Raw genomic sequence first — 14,351 nt, forward strand, 5'->3', positions numbered from 1 at the left:
TCCAAATGTAAAATAATGTTTCTGCAAACAAAACTACTACTGTTACTATTAACTAGTAACTTTCGTTTGACTGAAAATTGGCCAACTACATTAGTCTTTTCACGAAGGCAGAAAACTACAACTCCCAGCACGCCCACATCCGCTCGAGTGGATTCCAGCCAATCAGAAAGCTCCTGGATTTATGGCAGCTATGTGGGGCACGGGGCCAGCACGTCTAGTCAGCTAGAAGTGCCACGACTTCACAGCGGACCACGGATTCTCCAGCGGAGTGAGGGGGAGAGCACAGGGAGAAGAAAAACCAAGTTAGCCAGATAGATAAATAGCTAGACAGCTTTTTACCCACCACTCGAAGCTTTTGGCCCCCTCTCCGTTCCCTTTTAGACGAGCAGACGTAGCTGCATCACCGCCGAGGTAAGTGTGGGAATCCTGGAGGTTTTTATTCATTGAGCCAGTGCTAGCTAGCTTGGGAAGCTACCCACTGATACTACTGAGCTAGCCAGAAGTGCAGCAGCACAGCCAGGCAAAGTTACCCCACATTAGTTTGGATTTTATTCCCCCTTAGCTGTTTAGTTTACTCATGTATTTCAGCTCGTAGAGAGCAGGTTGTGCCGCACACCGACACTTTGTACCATAATGTCCAGGACATTAGCCAAGTTCATTGATTGATGGTATTAGCTGCGATGCTAGTCTGCAAGTAGTGATAAAAATCGTATCACGTTAGAAATAATCACACACCAACCCTCTGGTTGCTTTAATGTGTGTTTGAATGGATACTGATGTGGGGTATCCTCGATGTATCATATCCGAGGCCTAAGACCAGCTGTGCCTTCAGTAGGATCATTTTAGTATTTGATGTTAAACTATTTTGAAAGTGCTCCAAAGTCTAAGCTTTTGTAAAACTAAACTAACTAAAATTAGATGTGGGTGGTTTTGTATGGATGTTTCATATTCTTACATTATCTTTGAAATTATGCATAAGTAAGAAGTAAAACAGCTTATTGTGTTATTGGCTTTGAGGTGCACTTTTATTCTAATAAATAAATAAAAAAATCACACTTGGGTGAGTTTTCTTGAAGTGATCTTTTTCAGGTCTGTGTGAGCGGAGATGCACTGATGTGGGAGATCACAGATTAGAAGGCAGTACAAACCTACTTTTGCTTCGAGCTCTTAGACCCTGCACAAACCACAGGCTCTGGACTCTGTTTTCATTATAGCAGTTTTTCTGTGCCACATCACGATGCTGATTTGTTCAAATAAAATAAAGCTCCACATTGTCTTTGTTTTACATTTGTATATTTCTGACAGTTAAACGCCCATAATATAAACAAAGATATAACTGATAGTGCTGTAAGAATGAAACAGAGGAGTATTAGTGTCACTGAACTCTCAGCCAACTTTACTCTTCTGCAGGCTAAACATACTGGTTTGGGACAGGAACCTTTCAGAGGCTTAAAAGGATGGTTGAAAGACCCCTTAGGGGATGTTTTTTTTATTTTCTCCACAGGGCAGGAAATTAACAGCAGCCAACAGCCAAGTTTCAGAAGTTTTGGCAGTCGCTTGTAACTCTGTGTATATCATCTGTAATGTTTTTTTGCTAAACCATTTGTTTTCTGCAACTTAGCAAAAACCGTGTGAGAGTTCTAATGATATTTTTAATGTGCAAATAAGTTTGTTAGTTAAGACAGTTTTGAAACAGGATCCTGTGAATTCAGTGTTTGTAGTTGTAAACTTTTTTTTTTTTTTTTTTTATAAAAGAATTGTTTCAAAAACGCTCAGTGACTGATTTTGAAGTCAAGTGGTGTTTGGGATTTTACTCTCTGGGTGAATTTGACGGGTACAAACACAAGGCAGAACGCTATAGGACAAGGTGGTTTGACCAGCTGCTGTTTGCCACGCAGTTTGCTGATAAGATAATGTAGCCTGAAGGCAAAGGTTTTTGGAAATTACAGTGACACCTTGAGGTTGTTGAAGGTAAAACCCGTGGTTGTTCATTCAGCACTAATCGCAATTTTATATCACCACCTGCCCTGTTAATACAGCTGCTGTTTGGTTTTGCCTATGCACACGGAGAAATGCTGGTGGTGTTGGAGTTTTCTTACCTACATAGTGTTATATGAACATTCACCCCTTCATAGAAATCCTTTGTGTTTTGTTGTCTACAATAAATTGTTTCTTTTAAACAAAGTGAAGAACCAAACAAGTCTCCCACTCTCTTTTTTTTTTTTTTTTTTTTTTTTTTTTAGGTTAACCAAAGTTGAACAATGGACATCTATGACCCTCAGACCCTTGGGATAATGGTGTTTGGTGGATTCATGGTGATCTCTGCTGTCGGGATCGTCCTTGTCTCCACTTTCTCCATGAAGGAGACTTCCTATGAGGAGGCCCTTGCCAAACAACGCAGAGAGTTAGGGAAGATGCAGCCTGTTCGCTCTGAGAAAAAGAAGAAGGACAAAGTATCTGAGAAGAAGAGCCGTGGTAAGAAGAGAGAAGAAAAGCCCAATGGAAAGATTCCAGAGCAGGAAAAAACTGAAGAGGCAGCTGAAACTGACACAGTCATTGAGCCTGTCACTGCCCCAGTTGTGGCTGCGGCTCTTGCTTCAGTCTCTGAACCTGTCCCGGCTTTTGAGGTTAAACCTACTTCAACTCCAGCACCACCAGATACCCAGGCCAAAGCTGCTGCGGAGATGAGCCCTGCTGTTGCTGAGCCTTCACCCGCCCCCTCCCCTAAAGAGAAGAAGAAGAAGAAGGTGACTAAGACTGAGCCAGTCTCTACTCAAGTAGCTCCAGTCATGCCTGCCTCTGCACAAGTCAAGTCTTCTGTAGTCCCTGCCTCATCCGAGGTCCTTGTGTCCCCTCCAGCCAAAGCATCTGCATCTGCCCCAACTAAGGTAGCCCCTGCATCATCCAAATCTGCCCCTGCATCATCCAAGTCTGCCCCTGCCCCTGCCAAGTCTGCCCCTGCCCCTGCCAAGTCTGCCCCTGCATCAGCCAAGTCTGCCCCTGCCCCTGCATCATCCAAGTCTGCCCCTGCCTCAGCCAAGTCTGCCCCTGCCCCTGCCTCAGCCAAGTCTGCCCCTGCCCCTGCCTCAGCCAAGTCTGCCCCTGCCCCTGCCTCAGCCAAGTCTGCCCCTGCCCCTGCCTCAGCCAAGTCTGCCCCTGCCCCTGCCTCAGCCAAGTCTGCCCCTGCCCCTGCCTCAGCCAAGTCTGCCCCTGCCCCTGCCTCAGCCAAGTCTGCCCCTGCCCCTGCCTCAGCCAAGTCTGCCCCTGCCTCAGCCAAGTCTGCCCCTGCCCCTGCCTCAGCCAAGTCTGCCCCTGCCCCTGCCTCAGCCAAGTCTGCCCCTGCCCCTGCCTCAGCCAAGTCTGCCCCTGCCCCTGCCCCTGCCCCTGCCTCAGCCAAGTCTGCCCCTGCCCCTGCCTCAGCCAAGTCTGCCCCTGCCCCTGCCTCAGCCAAGTCTGCCCCTGCCCCTGCCCCTGCATCAGCCAAGTCTTCCCCTGCCCCTGCCCCTGCATCAGCCAAGTCTACTCCAGTACTTGAGGCTGCCACTAAAGACATCCCAGTGATGGCAGTGCCCCCTGTGGGATCACAGCAGGCTCCTGCTGTTGCCGTAAAGGGATCAGAGTCCAAGAAGAAGGGCTCTAAGAAGAAGACTGAACCTGGTAAGAAGACATGTTTTACAGGATCTGACTCACCATTTTGCAGTTGACTGTACTTTTTATTTGTAAAATATTTTATTTGTCCCATGTAGTTGGGATGGTGATCGTGCCCAAATCTGTTCTTATGCACACTACACTTTCCCACAAACCCTTCACTGCATACCAACTATCAGAACCACTGTTGTGTATCAGTGTGTTGTTAAGTTATTGTTAAAATTAGCCTTCTTCTCTGAATTGATGGAAATTCTAGTCTAGGCAGGAACTGCCTTAGCCATAACACTGGTGATAGTAGCTCAGACAGAGTGGTGAAATAGCATTAAAGTTGAGGTCAGTGGATATATGCTCACAATATTAGGCAGTTTTATCCTGTCAGTAGTACTGATGAACTTCCTAGACGTATACTTGTGGAAAATACAGCTAATGACAGTGGTGGGTAATGTCTGGCACTCAGCTCTGGGGGGCACAGAAAACACCAGCTTGTCCAAACACCGCTGCCCTGTTTTGTTAGCTGACAAAGGCTCTCAGTGCCCTGACAATGGGTAGAGAGGGTGGGGGGTAGAGGGGTTCTCTACTGCCTGAGGCTTGTCTCCGCTTGGTGCCATAGTGCCCCATCATTTTGCCATCTGAAGCAGCCCAGGGACCCAAACCCAAAGAACAAGTCACAACCTTGTCCTTTTCCAGAGGCAGTGTGTGAATTCAGACTGCACCATGACAGCCTAATGAGCTTTGTCTGGCCTTTCAGTTTAAAACATGACATAAATTCTGAATTGTGTGTTGTCATTGAAATGTCGTGTTTCTCTTTAGTGGCAGTGGTTGATTCTGCTGACGCTCCGCTGTACCTGCCCTACAAGGCTCTGGTGTCGACCATCAGTAGCATGGTGTTCAGTGAGGGGGAGGCTCATAGGCTGATTGAGATCCTGTCTGAAAAAGGCGGCATCATTCAGGACACCTGGCACATGGTATGTTACACCCCAGTCACTGTCGAAGAAAGGGTCGCTTTTCCAGTTTAGACTAACCAGAGCCTACAAGCACTGAAAGCATTCTGTTTGTTTTTTTTGTTTTTTTTGTTTTTTTTTCTTCCTTTCTGTTTACATTTGATTATTTTTCAGGCCACTCAGAAAGGAGACCCAGTGGCCACGATGAAGAAGCAACTGGAAGAGAGGGAGAAACAACTGGCGGCAGAACAAGAGGACTGTTCAGCAGCAAAGAACCGTCTGAGAGAGCTCACCAAGGTTTGACATACAAGTGTTGCTGATGGTGCCAGATTCTGCAACATATCAACTTTGTCTATACCAGCTATAGACAAAGTTATATAAGTTATGTATAGCCCTGCTGGCAACCAAATGCATGAGAGAACACAATTGTTGTAAACCTTTTAGATCCGTTTACTAGTGAGGCAAGAAATGTAGTTTGGCCTGAAGGTGGCAGCAGAGGAAAAAGTCTTAGTTGTAACAAAAGTTAGTTAAAAAATGTAACTTTAACTGACTTTTGGATTGTAGGGACCTTTTTTTGTTTTGTTTTTGTTTTTGTTTTTTAAAGTATTCCACCCATTGCATAAGCTACTGTATGTTACATGTCTTCCTATGGGTGGTAGTTGATGAAAGGTCAGTCCGTCACACAGACAATTACACCATGACAGCACAGGGGGCTGTGTTGCTGGGGGTGTGTTGTGTCATGCACAGGAGACCCAATGAAATACAATCAGGAAGTGGCATTCAGGAAATGTCTTTATGTGTTTAAAGCGGATTAAACATCACACACTGGTTTGTAACACTCAAAAACAGGATGGTACAACTCTGAAAGTTATTACAGTAGTAACCGTTTTATATTTGTTTTATGCGGGCCTCAATGTGAACAGCAGAAATAACAATCACATTACAAAGCTGTGAGAACACACAGCATGTATGTATGCATGTGATTGGCCAAGTCAATGCTTTGCTGGAAGACATCAAGTTGAACCAGGTCCAACTTTTTTGCTGCGTGACTGCATAACTGCGGATGATGCACTATGGATCTGTATGAGTGTAGTCTTAGGTTAGCATGATTTAAAGTCATTAATCAGAATTTAAATGTGCTGTCTGACTGTGCTGTTTGTGTATCAGGAACTGTCTGCAGAGAAGTCCAAGGTGGCCAGTGTGGAGACGAGGCTGAGTTCCCAGCTGAATAAGAGGGAACAAGACATGATTGCCCTGCAAGCTCGCATGCAGGCCAGTTATCAGGACCATGTAGCCCAGACCCAGAGACTTAATGCAAAGGTTAGTTCTGAAGTATTACAATTTCTTAATGTACAACTCATATTTATATACTTCAGTTTGTATTTTGTTCTGAAACGTAGCAAGATGCAGTTTTTCAACATGCCGAGTTTAATAAAGACAAGCATAAAAAGAAAATAATTACTATTCCAGATCATTAGCCTGCAAGACCAGCTGGAAAAAGGCCCCAATGCACAACTTGCTCGTCTACAGCAGGAGAACTCCATTCTCCGCGATGCCCTCAATCAAGCCACTAGTCAGGCTGAGAGCAAGTGAGTCCTTCCCTGTAACAGTATGTGAGAAGCTGTAATGCTATATATTTGACCAATTTTATATTTATATTTTTTATGGTGAAAATTTATTAGTGTCTATGTATTTGGAGATATGTGTGTTGTACCTTGAAGGTTTGCTCGTTTTTGTGTGCTGAACCTGTCTCTGAATGACTGTCATTCTGTCCTCAGACAAAATGCAGAGATGGCCAAGCTGCGGCAGGAATCTGCAAAGTTAACCAAGGAACTTGGAGAGAAGACTGAAAGCATACATGCTGAAGAGCACATCAGGAAAGGGCTGGAGGCCAAGGTCTCTGCTGCTGAGAAGCAGCTCTCCCTGCTGCAGGTTTGACCTGGCCCATGCAAACACCTCTCTATTCTAAATTATGTTCAATAAGATCAAGTTTCAACATGGAAACAAATTAATTCTAAGGTCTTCTTTTTTTATTTTAAAAAGCTTGTTCAAGCAGCAAGTTTGTTACAGTGTTTCTATAAAACGCAAGCCTGGACCTTTCCCACCTATCCCCTGGCCAACTAATGTTATGGGAAGTTTAATTGCCTTGTAATCACACAGCCCAGGGCTGGGCTGGAATGCAGCCATACAATAATGAAGCTGCAGGGAAAATGCTTCACTGCACCAGCTGGAATGTGTGTATGTGGACAGGACCATTCCTTCTTTACAGCCTTCTGTAACTGGCTGTAAAGGAGACGAAACAGTCTGACGCTGTTAATAACATGACGTGACTTAGATATGCAGAACATCTCTGTCTTAAATTAACTCTTCCTTTGCTTTGCTCATATATACATTCAGCCCACGCAGTTTCTCACTAATGGAATGCTGTTGATCTGAACTGGTAGGAGTTATGTGGAGCAAGTGAGTCAGCACTTCCTGACGGTCAAGTGTTCATTCAGCTTGATCATTCCCTAACACCCTTCCGACAGTTTTTAACATCTTTAAACCAGTTATGCAATGGCTGAGGCCATCAGGCTGTATACACTACGCAAACCCAAGTTATGAAAGATGTTTTTTTTTTTGTTTTTTTTTAATCTAATTTCTTTGGCTTGAAATGAGTTTTGCTGCCGTTGTGAAATTGTGTGAATGTGTTTCATTCAGTTAGCATTGAAAATTTGCTGCTTGGACTGATCTTGCCAAAAAGGCACAGGCAGGCTAATCATCTTAACATCCTTTTAAGTTAAAAGCACTTCCTACAAAACACATTCTTGAAATCCAAACAGATTGCTTGACATGCTGTTTAAATGTCTAACTTGTTACACATTGTAAAGCCAAAGGATTTTCTTTTTTCCCTCCACTGGTGGATTATCTGCAAATAATACAATATGGAGATTTTCAGTGAATGTGCAGAGAGGTGGCTGTTTAAAGGTTCCTTACAAACACGACAGTAGACCCTTTGCATTGATACTGCATTGTGCTTTTGTATTTTTCTGTGAATCTTTGCTGCCCCCTGCTGTCTGATGTATTTTGGTCAATTGTGTTGTCAGGCCAGTCATGCAGAGAGCGAGCAGGCGTTACAGAGGAGATTGGAGGAGGTGTGCGAGGAGCTCAGAACAACACAGAGTAGAAACAGCAGCCTGCAGACCACTTTGGATAAGGCTCAGCAGGACAACTGTGCACTCTCAGGTCAGAGACTGGGAGAACAAGGTCTCAATGATTACCAGATTTTAAGACTACACTTAATTTAGCATTTTAAAAGTAAAGAATAAAATATAAGAAATAGAAATGTCATTTATTCATTTTTTTCTGAAACTAGTAGCTTTTGTTTCTGAATATAAATATATGGAATAAGTTGCAAGTGTTTTATTTTGTTCCTACAGAATTTCAAGTGCATATGGGGAGATTGGAGGCTGAGATCAAGGAGCGTTCTGCTCAGGTGGATGTCCTCACTGCCCAGCTGAAAGCGACAGAGGCAGAAAAAAGCCAGCTTGTACAGCAGGTGGCCTCTATTAACTCCCTGCTGGAGGCCCGTCAGAGCCAAAAGGAGGAGGAAAACAATCAGGTAGGACAGACTGTCACCTTTTCTGAAATGGTTAGTCATTTGACCACAGCCTAAGGATGCTTGTCATGTCTGATTCAGCAGGTGAATACTGCAGAGCTGGAACAGCTAAAGCTCAGGTAAGTGTTTGATCATCCTGTATTCAGAGTCAACATCAGATCCTAAGCTGTTTCACTGACTGATTTGCTGAAATGCTGTGTCCTCTCTGCAGCCTTCAGGAGAAGGACAGCCAGTTGAACATGCTTCATGACGACCTGAAGCAACAGCAGATGAAGCTGAAAGCTGCTGTAAGTGTTGCAAACATATGGTATTGAATCTGACCATGCAGGAATTGCTTCTATTCATACAGTGTTTTCAGACCGAACGGTCCTGGGGACTCAGTTATAGGGACTACCCCACTGAAGAAAGGACCTGAGAACTGATTCTAAGGGCCTTTTTTTTCTGTTTGTATTCCGACTGCTAGCTTGGTATAGCGATGTCACTTCTGCGCAACAGTTGTTGCCGGTGCCGCATTGTGTTTGACGAATCAACATAAATGCACGTCACTTGTGGTACCTATTCCACTGAAAAGTACCGAAATAGGAGCTAAAAATGTTCCCGAAAACAAGGTTCTCCAAACTATTAAGAGTTCTCAGATCCCACACTGCAGACACAAAAAAGAGGAAATTCCTCCAATAGTTCTAAGAAATATAAAAAGGTTCGTCTGGTCCGAAAGCACCCAATAATGTGGCACTGCTGATCCCAATTATTCTTCTTGAACAGGAGAACACGATTGTTGAGCTTGAGCAAAGAAATAAAAGGTAAGGTGCTTTTCCATCTTCTTCATTCAAATCTTACACTTTTAACACCTTCATGTATGTTCGATTATCCGTACTTTAAATCAATCATGTGCCCTTTAGGGAGGATGGCAGCCTCATCACGTCACTTCAGGGTGAACTTAAAAACCTCAAAGAGGAGATGGTGCAACTTAAGAACACACCAGTAAGTGTACCTCTCCATGTACTGCATGGTTCTACTTCTAGAGCAGCCCTGCAGATCAAAAAATATCTGACATTTGCATGGCATCTCTGTTTCAGCAGTCAGATAGCTCCACAGAGCTCACACAGCTACAGAACAGGTAAATGAGTCTGAGATATGAAAACAGCAGCCTCGCATATTGTGAAGTCTGTTATTTTGACCTTTGTTTTGTCTGATATGGTTGTTGCTAGCCTAACTGAGAAGGATGCACTTGTCAAGTCACTACAAGAGGAGCTGAGAGAAATGAGAGAAAAGTCAACCAATGATACAGTAAGACTCTTTTTGCACATCAGTGATTTATCAACTGATCTCCTGATCACCTCACCGACTGTCTTTTATTGTTTTAGCAGAACATGATGGCACAGCTGACAGCTTTGCAAACTGAAACCAAAGCAACTCTCCAGACACTGTTCCCACAGATACCCTTAGAGACAGAACAGGTAAAACAAAAGTGATTTCTGAGGATTTTGGTCATTCTTCTGTGAAATAATATGCATGTAGTGTTTACATCTTCTATATGCTTTTTTTCCCCTTAATTAGTCCAACTGGTTACAAGTATTTATGCAGAAAGCTAAGGAGACCCTCAGCCAGCAGAGCCAGGAGACTCAGTCAAGCACAGCATTGTCTGTAAGGCACAATTTTATGCTTTTATCATGCCGTGGTTTGATTTAGCCTGGCAGAAGAAGTTCTGAATGTATTTTGGTTGTTTCAGGAGTTGCATGAGAAACTGAAGGAGGCCGAGGAGAGCCATGGTTCCCTGCAGGCTGAATGTGAACAGTACAGGACGGTCCTGGCTGAAACAGTAAGTGCCGGGGGGGGTCGGGTCGGGTCGGTGTCAGATTAAAGTTTGTCTGTGGATCTATGTGTGAGTAGTACATTCATACAGCACATATAATCCTTTTTTCCCTCGTCATTTAGGAAGGAATGCTGAAACATCTGCAAAAGAGTGTGGAGGAGGAAGAGCTGGTATGGAAGTCCAAGATGGCTCACTCAGAGGAACAGCTAAGTGTGGTAAATTAAAGTACTTCCTTGAAATCACTTACTGAATTTTTTTTCTTTTGAACTTGGTATATCACACATGTGGGTTACATGACAATATTTAAAAGAAGTCTCTCTCACACACCTACCAGGCTTTGGATAAGATCAGTAAGCTAGAGGCAGAAGACCAAAGTGTAGAACAGGTGGGTTTTTCCACACACAAACATTAAAAAAGGTTTAACTGGGCTCTTGAAAGATAGCAGGTTAGAAATGATTGTTTATTTGGGGTTTTCTCTGCAGCTGAAGGAGCAGATGATGCTTCTGGAAGCCCAGCTGGAGAAGCAGTCAGACAACCAGGGGTCCTCAGAGGAGATGGAGCAGGTATGTGGTCAGGTTAAAGCTACAGATCATTTGCTTTGCTTTTTTGTGAATCTTTATGTGCGGGTGAACGTATTATTGGAGTTTTACTCTGGTAATCAAAAAAGCCATTTTTATGCAAATCTGAATTAGCAATCCAGACTTGATATAACACACAGTGTTCAAGTAAATCCTCGACACGCGTCAGGCATTTCTGATGCATTTACAGACACACCTGCCTGACCTCTGTTCATTTCTATGCTGTGCTCTTTGTTCAGCTGAAGCTGCAGCTGTCACAGTGTCAGAACCAGCTGGATTTGGCCCAAAGGGAGACCCAGGCACACAAGGAGGAGCTTGCACAGGTGATTTTACTGACGTACCTGGTGTCCCTTCTTCTTGACTATAATATTTCTCCATTCAATTGACAGTGTAGCTGACGTGAGAAGGAGACATGTTATTGATGTTACACATGAAGGAATATGTATCAATGATTTCTTAATCTACAAAACGAGCCAGGTGTGAGGTGTCTGATGTGTAGCACTAAGGATGGAGAAATCATGGATGGAGGTTATAAAACCAGTGACTAGAGATGGCTTCCCGTTTCAGGTCAGAGAGCAGCTGGGCGAGATCACGATGCTGGCTCAGCGCGAACAGAATGGCCCAGCTGAGGCTCAACCCCGACAGGTCACAGGGCGCCTTTCCTTTCCTGTCAGAGAGTACTGGACAATGATTGGGACACGTTCACAAATGAATGCAGTTCACTTTAAAAGAAAACACATATTCCTCCAGGTTTCGATATAGTCAACACGTAGTCCAACCCATTCATCGAGGATGTGGCCACGATACTCAAACACTGAGTAACAGATGACTGATGAAGAGCTGCTCTATTTCCAGTCTGTCCAGTTCTCTTCTGGCACAGCGGCTGTTTATGCTAACCAGTGTGTGCGCTGACTGAGTAGATGTGACTCTAACCCATGCTTTTTTTTCACACCCTTTTTCGCATGCTCACCTTTCTTTCTTTGTTTTCAGATATTTGTCATTTTTAACAGCAGCAGAACTTTTCTCTCTTTTTCTCTGAAATAATCTGAGAAGAAACTTACTCTGCACACAGGTCAAGCAGCTTTTTTTTTTTTTTTTTTTTTGTGAGTGTGTGTAGTTCTGCTGCTTTGACAGAGGAATGTTTGCATGTATGTGGTAACAGTTTGTCTGCGGGTGTATTTATTGTGTGTGTGTCCCTGTGTTTGTCTACCATCAGGTCCAGAATGAGTTGAGTCAGACAGCCGAGAAATTGCTCGGGGAGATGACTCAGAGGCAGCAGCTCTCTGAAGAGCTCGAGCAGGTAACACCATTGATCACGCTCTCTCTTTAGGCTTTTCACACCAGTGGCATATGAATAAAGTCCAAGTGGATAACATCCAGTGTTTTGTCAATCTCCAGGCCCAAAAGACTATAATAGAACTTCAAGTACATCTGGATCTACTGAAGGTTTCTGCAGAGTCACCACAAGCTGATACAGAAGATGTTGCTCAACTCAAGGTGTGTTAACATGTAAAATCCAAACTATAATAGATGGATTATATTTGATGATGCCTCTTGGCTGTTGCCAAGTGGTCACTCATTTACATAAGTGGTAAAACTGAATGATGATAATAGGCTGATGATTGGTGCTGTGAAATAAGGATTTTGGGGAAAAACAATTAAAATGCACTGCAAGTAACTTGCAAGAAGCAGGATTAAGTGAGTTTGGCTACAGAATGAAATTTGTATCTGTTAATTTTGTTTATTTCGTGTCAACTTTAATATTTAGTCAAATGTTTGCTGTTGGCACAGGAGCGCCTGGAGAAGGAGAAGAAGCTGTCCCGAGATCTGGGCCAGGCAGCCACCAAGCTCCAGCAGCTGCTCAAAGCTACTCAGGAACAGCTGGGTAAAGAGAGAGAGACAGTGAGAACACTACAGGAGCATCTGGAAGGCAAGGTGAGAGGACACCGTGAGGACTGCACATATGCATCTATAAAGTAAAATTGTTTGTGTGTTTGTCTGTTTTGAAACTAATCGTGCTCTGCTGTTTTCCAGGGAGAGTACGTGGAGCTGAAGGAAGGAACGTCCGTCTGAGAGGAAATTTACTGCGGACACTACACAAAACTGCCAAATATGCCTTATGATTACCATAGTTGTGCATTCCAAAACTATTTCTTTCTTGTACTGTAGGTGATTGCATTTATTGCAACTCATAAGAATCACGTTTGATATTATGAACATTTCAAAGTAAGATTAGAAGAAAGAATCCTTCTGCAAATTGTATCGAAACCCACATTCCTTCAGCAGTTCTGGCTATGTCAGAAGTTATTTATCCCCCTGCCTTGTATTCCGAACATTTGCATAGTTCAGTGTTAAAAGGGAGACCTGTGCAATTACTTTGTATGTCTTTTCTATGTGGTTGAATGATGGGAACATTTTATGGCTCAATGATGCAGTACCTTTATGGCCTGCTTTCCTCTGTAGCTTACTGCCAACACCACACATTGAATTTGAATTTGTATGAATGAATAAACTACAGTGTAGCTCTAAGTAATTTCCAAGTGTCTGAGTCGTAGTCGCTGTAGTGGTGTGATGAAGGCAGGCAGGAAGCAACATGAAGTTTGGCTACTATGAAAATGTTGTATTCAGTCATAGTTTCAGGTCCGGCCTGAATCAAATGGCAAAACTGCGAGTATAAGATCACTGTACGTCTGGTCCGAACACAGCTCGGGCTGCTCGTCGCCATGTCAATGTGTAAAACTGTCCTGTCAGCATGTAATTGGCAAAAAACTGTTACAACTCTGCTGTGCAGACAATAGGGTCGGTTTCTGGCAGGAAGTGTTACTACATAGCAACATCGTCACAGTAGCCCGTTTCATACAATAAAATGGAAAGTTATGAGTCCGTATAACCTTTGTTATTCTTAAAAAAAAATGTGGCATTGCACTGCTTAGATCTTTACACAGTAAGTCCTTGGTTTGCATTAGTGGTCACAGAGTGTGGCTGTACAATAGGAACTCCCTCTTGAAACACCCACGTAACAGACACCAGGAAGTGTATCACAAGATGGAGTTCACTTGAAAGCTTTTTCAAAAGCCATGTATGGTTTTGTTTCGGGTGTGATCAGTCTCTCACTGCGTCACACACGCCCACCTGTAGCGCTCTGAGTTTATGAAAACCAGTGTGAAGACAACAGTGAAATTAAATACGAACAGGCACGCCTATTTCACGATGGTAATGTGCAAAATTAGACTCTAAGATGGTGGTTGCACTTAGACTTCATGAATATGGGCAGATGAATTTCATAGTGCAGGTTTTCACAAGCAGAGTGCCAACAAGCCTTAAAAAGCAGGTGTGTTTGTTTTTTCAAACAAAAGAACAGTCTTCTTAGACAATATCCAGCTAAGTAAAATCTGCATTTAAAGAAAAAAAAAGTTAAAATAGGAACACAAATGCTCAGAAGCAGTTTCATAAGGTGATTTTGTATAACATGTTCATATTTGTCAAGAAAAAAAAAATACTCAAGGTACTTGATGTTTTGCAAAAAAATACTGTCTATGCATTTATGTAGGCTATACTGAGAGTTAGCCTGACTAGTCTAACTAGTCATACTAGAGAGTTAGTCTGACTCACTCAGAAACTCACTTCTAGGAAGGGCCCATGTTAAGATTACTGATGAACAGAAAACAACCTTATGGCTTTGAGGAGCACAACAGAAGGCTACCAATATTTTTGGAGATTTGTTAGAATCTGCTTACATTGCATGTAATGTAATGTCTGGTCATTGGTGTTTG

General features: G+C 43.2%; 1 protein-coding gene across 1 annotated transcript; it reads left to right on the forward strand.

The window, feature by feature from the left end:
• Positions 1 to 190: 190 nt before the first annotated feature.
• rrbp1a (ribosome binding protein 1a) lies at positions 191 to 13,112 on the forward strand. Its single transcript, XM_026310248.1, has 27 exons — positions 191 to 411; positions 2,244 to 3,657; positions 4,459 to 4,613; positions 4,764 to 4,886; positions 5,757 to 5,909; positions 6,060 to 6,178; positions 6,368 to 6,521; positions 7,676 to 7,814; positions 8,009 to 8,190; positions 8,272 to 8,306; positions 8,399 to 8,474; positions 8,950 to 8,987; positions 9,087 to 9,168; positions 9,264 to 9,304; positions 9,396 to 9,474; positions 9,555 to 9,644; positions 9,745 to 9,831; positions 9,917 to 10,006; positions 10,123 to 10,215; positions 10,335 to 10,385; positions 10,483 to 10,563; positions 10,818 to 10,901; positions 11,146 to 11,223; positions 11,795 to 11,878; positions 11,977 to 12,075; positions 12,370 to 12,513; positions 12,613 to 13,112. The coding sequence occupies exons 2-27, from the start codon at positions 2,262 to 2,264 to the stop codon at positions 12,649 to 12,651; spliced, it is 3,792 nt and encodes a 1,263-aa protein (XP_026166033.1). The 5' UTR covers positions 191 to 411; positions 2,244 to 2,261; the 3' UTR covers positions 12,652 to 13,112.
• The last annotated feature ends 1,239 nt before the right edge of the window (positions 13,113 to 14,351 follow it).

The sequence above is a fragment of the Mastacembelus armatus genome, chromosome 15 (assembly GCF_900324485.2).
Source record: "Mastacembelus armatus chromosome 15, fMasArm1.2, whole genome shotgun sequence".
Lineage (NCBI taxonomy): Eukaryota > Metazoa > Chordata > Actinopteri > Synbranchiformes > Mastacembelidae > Mastacembelus > Mastacembelus armatus.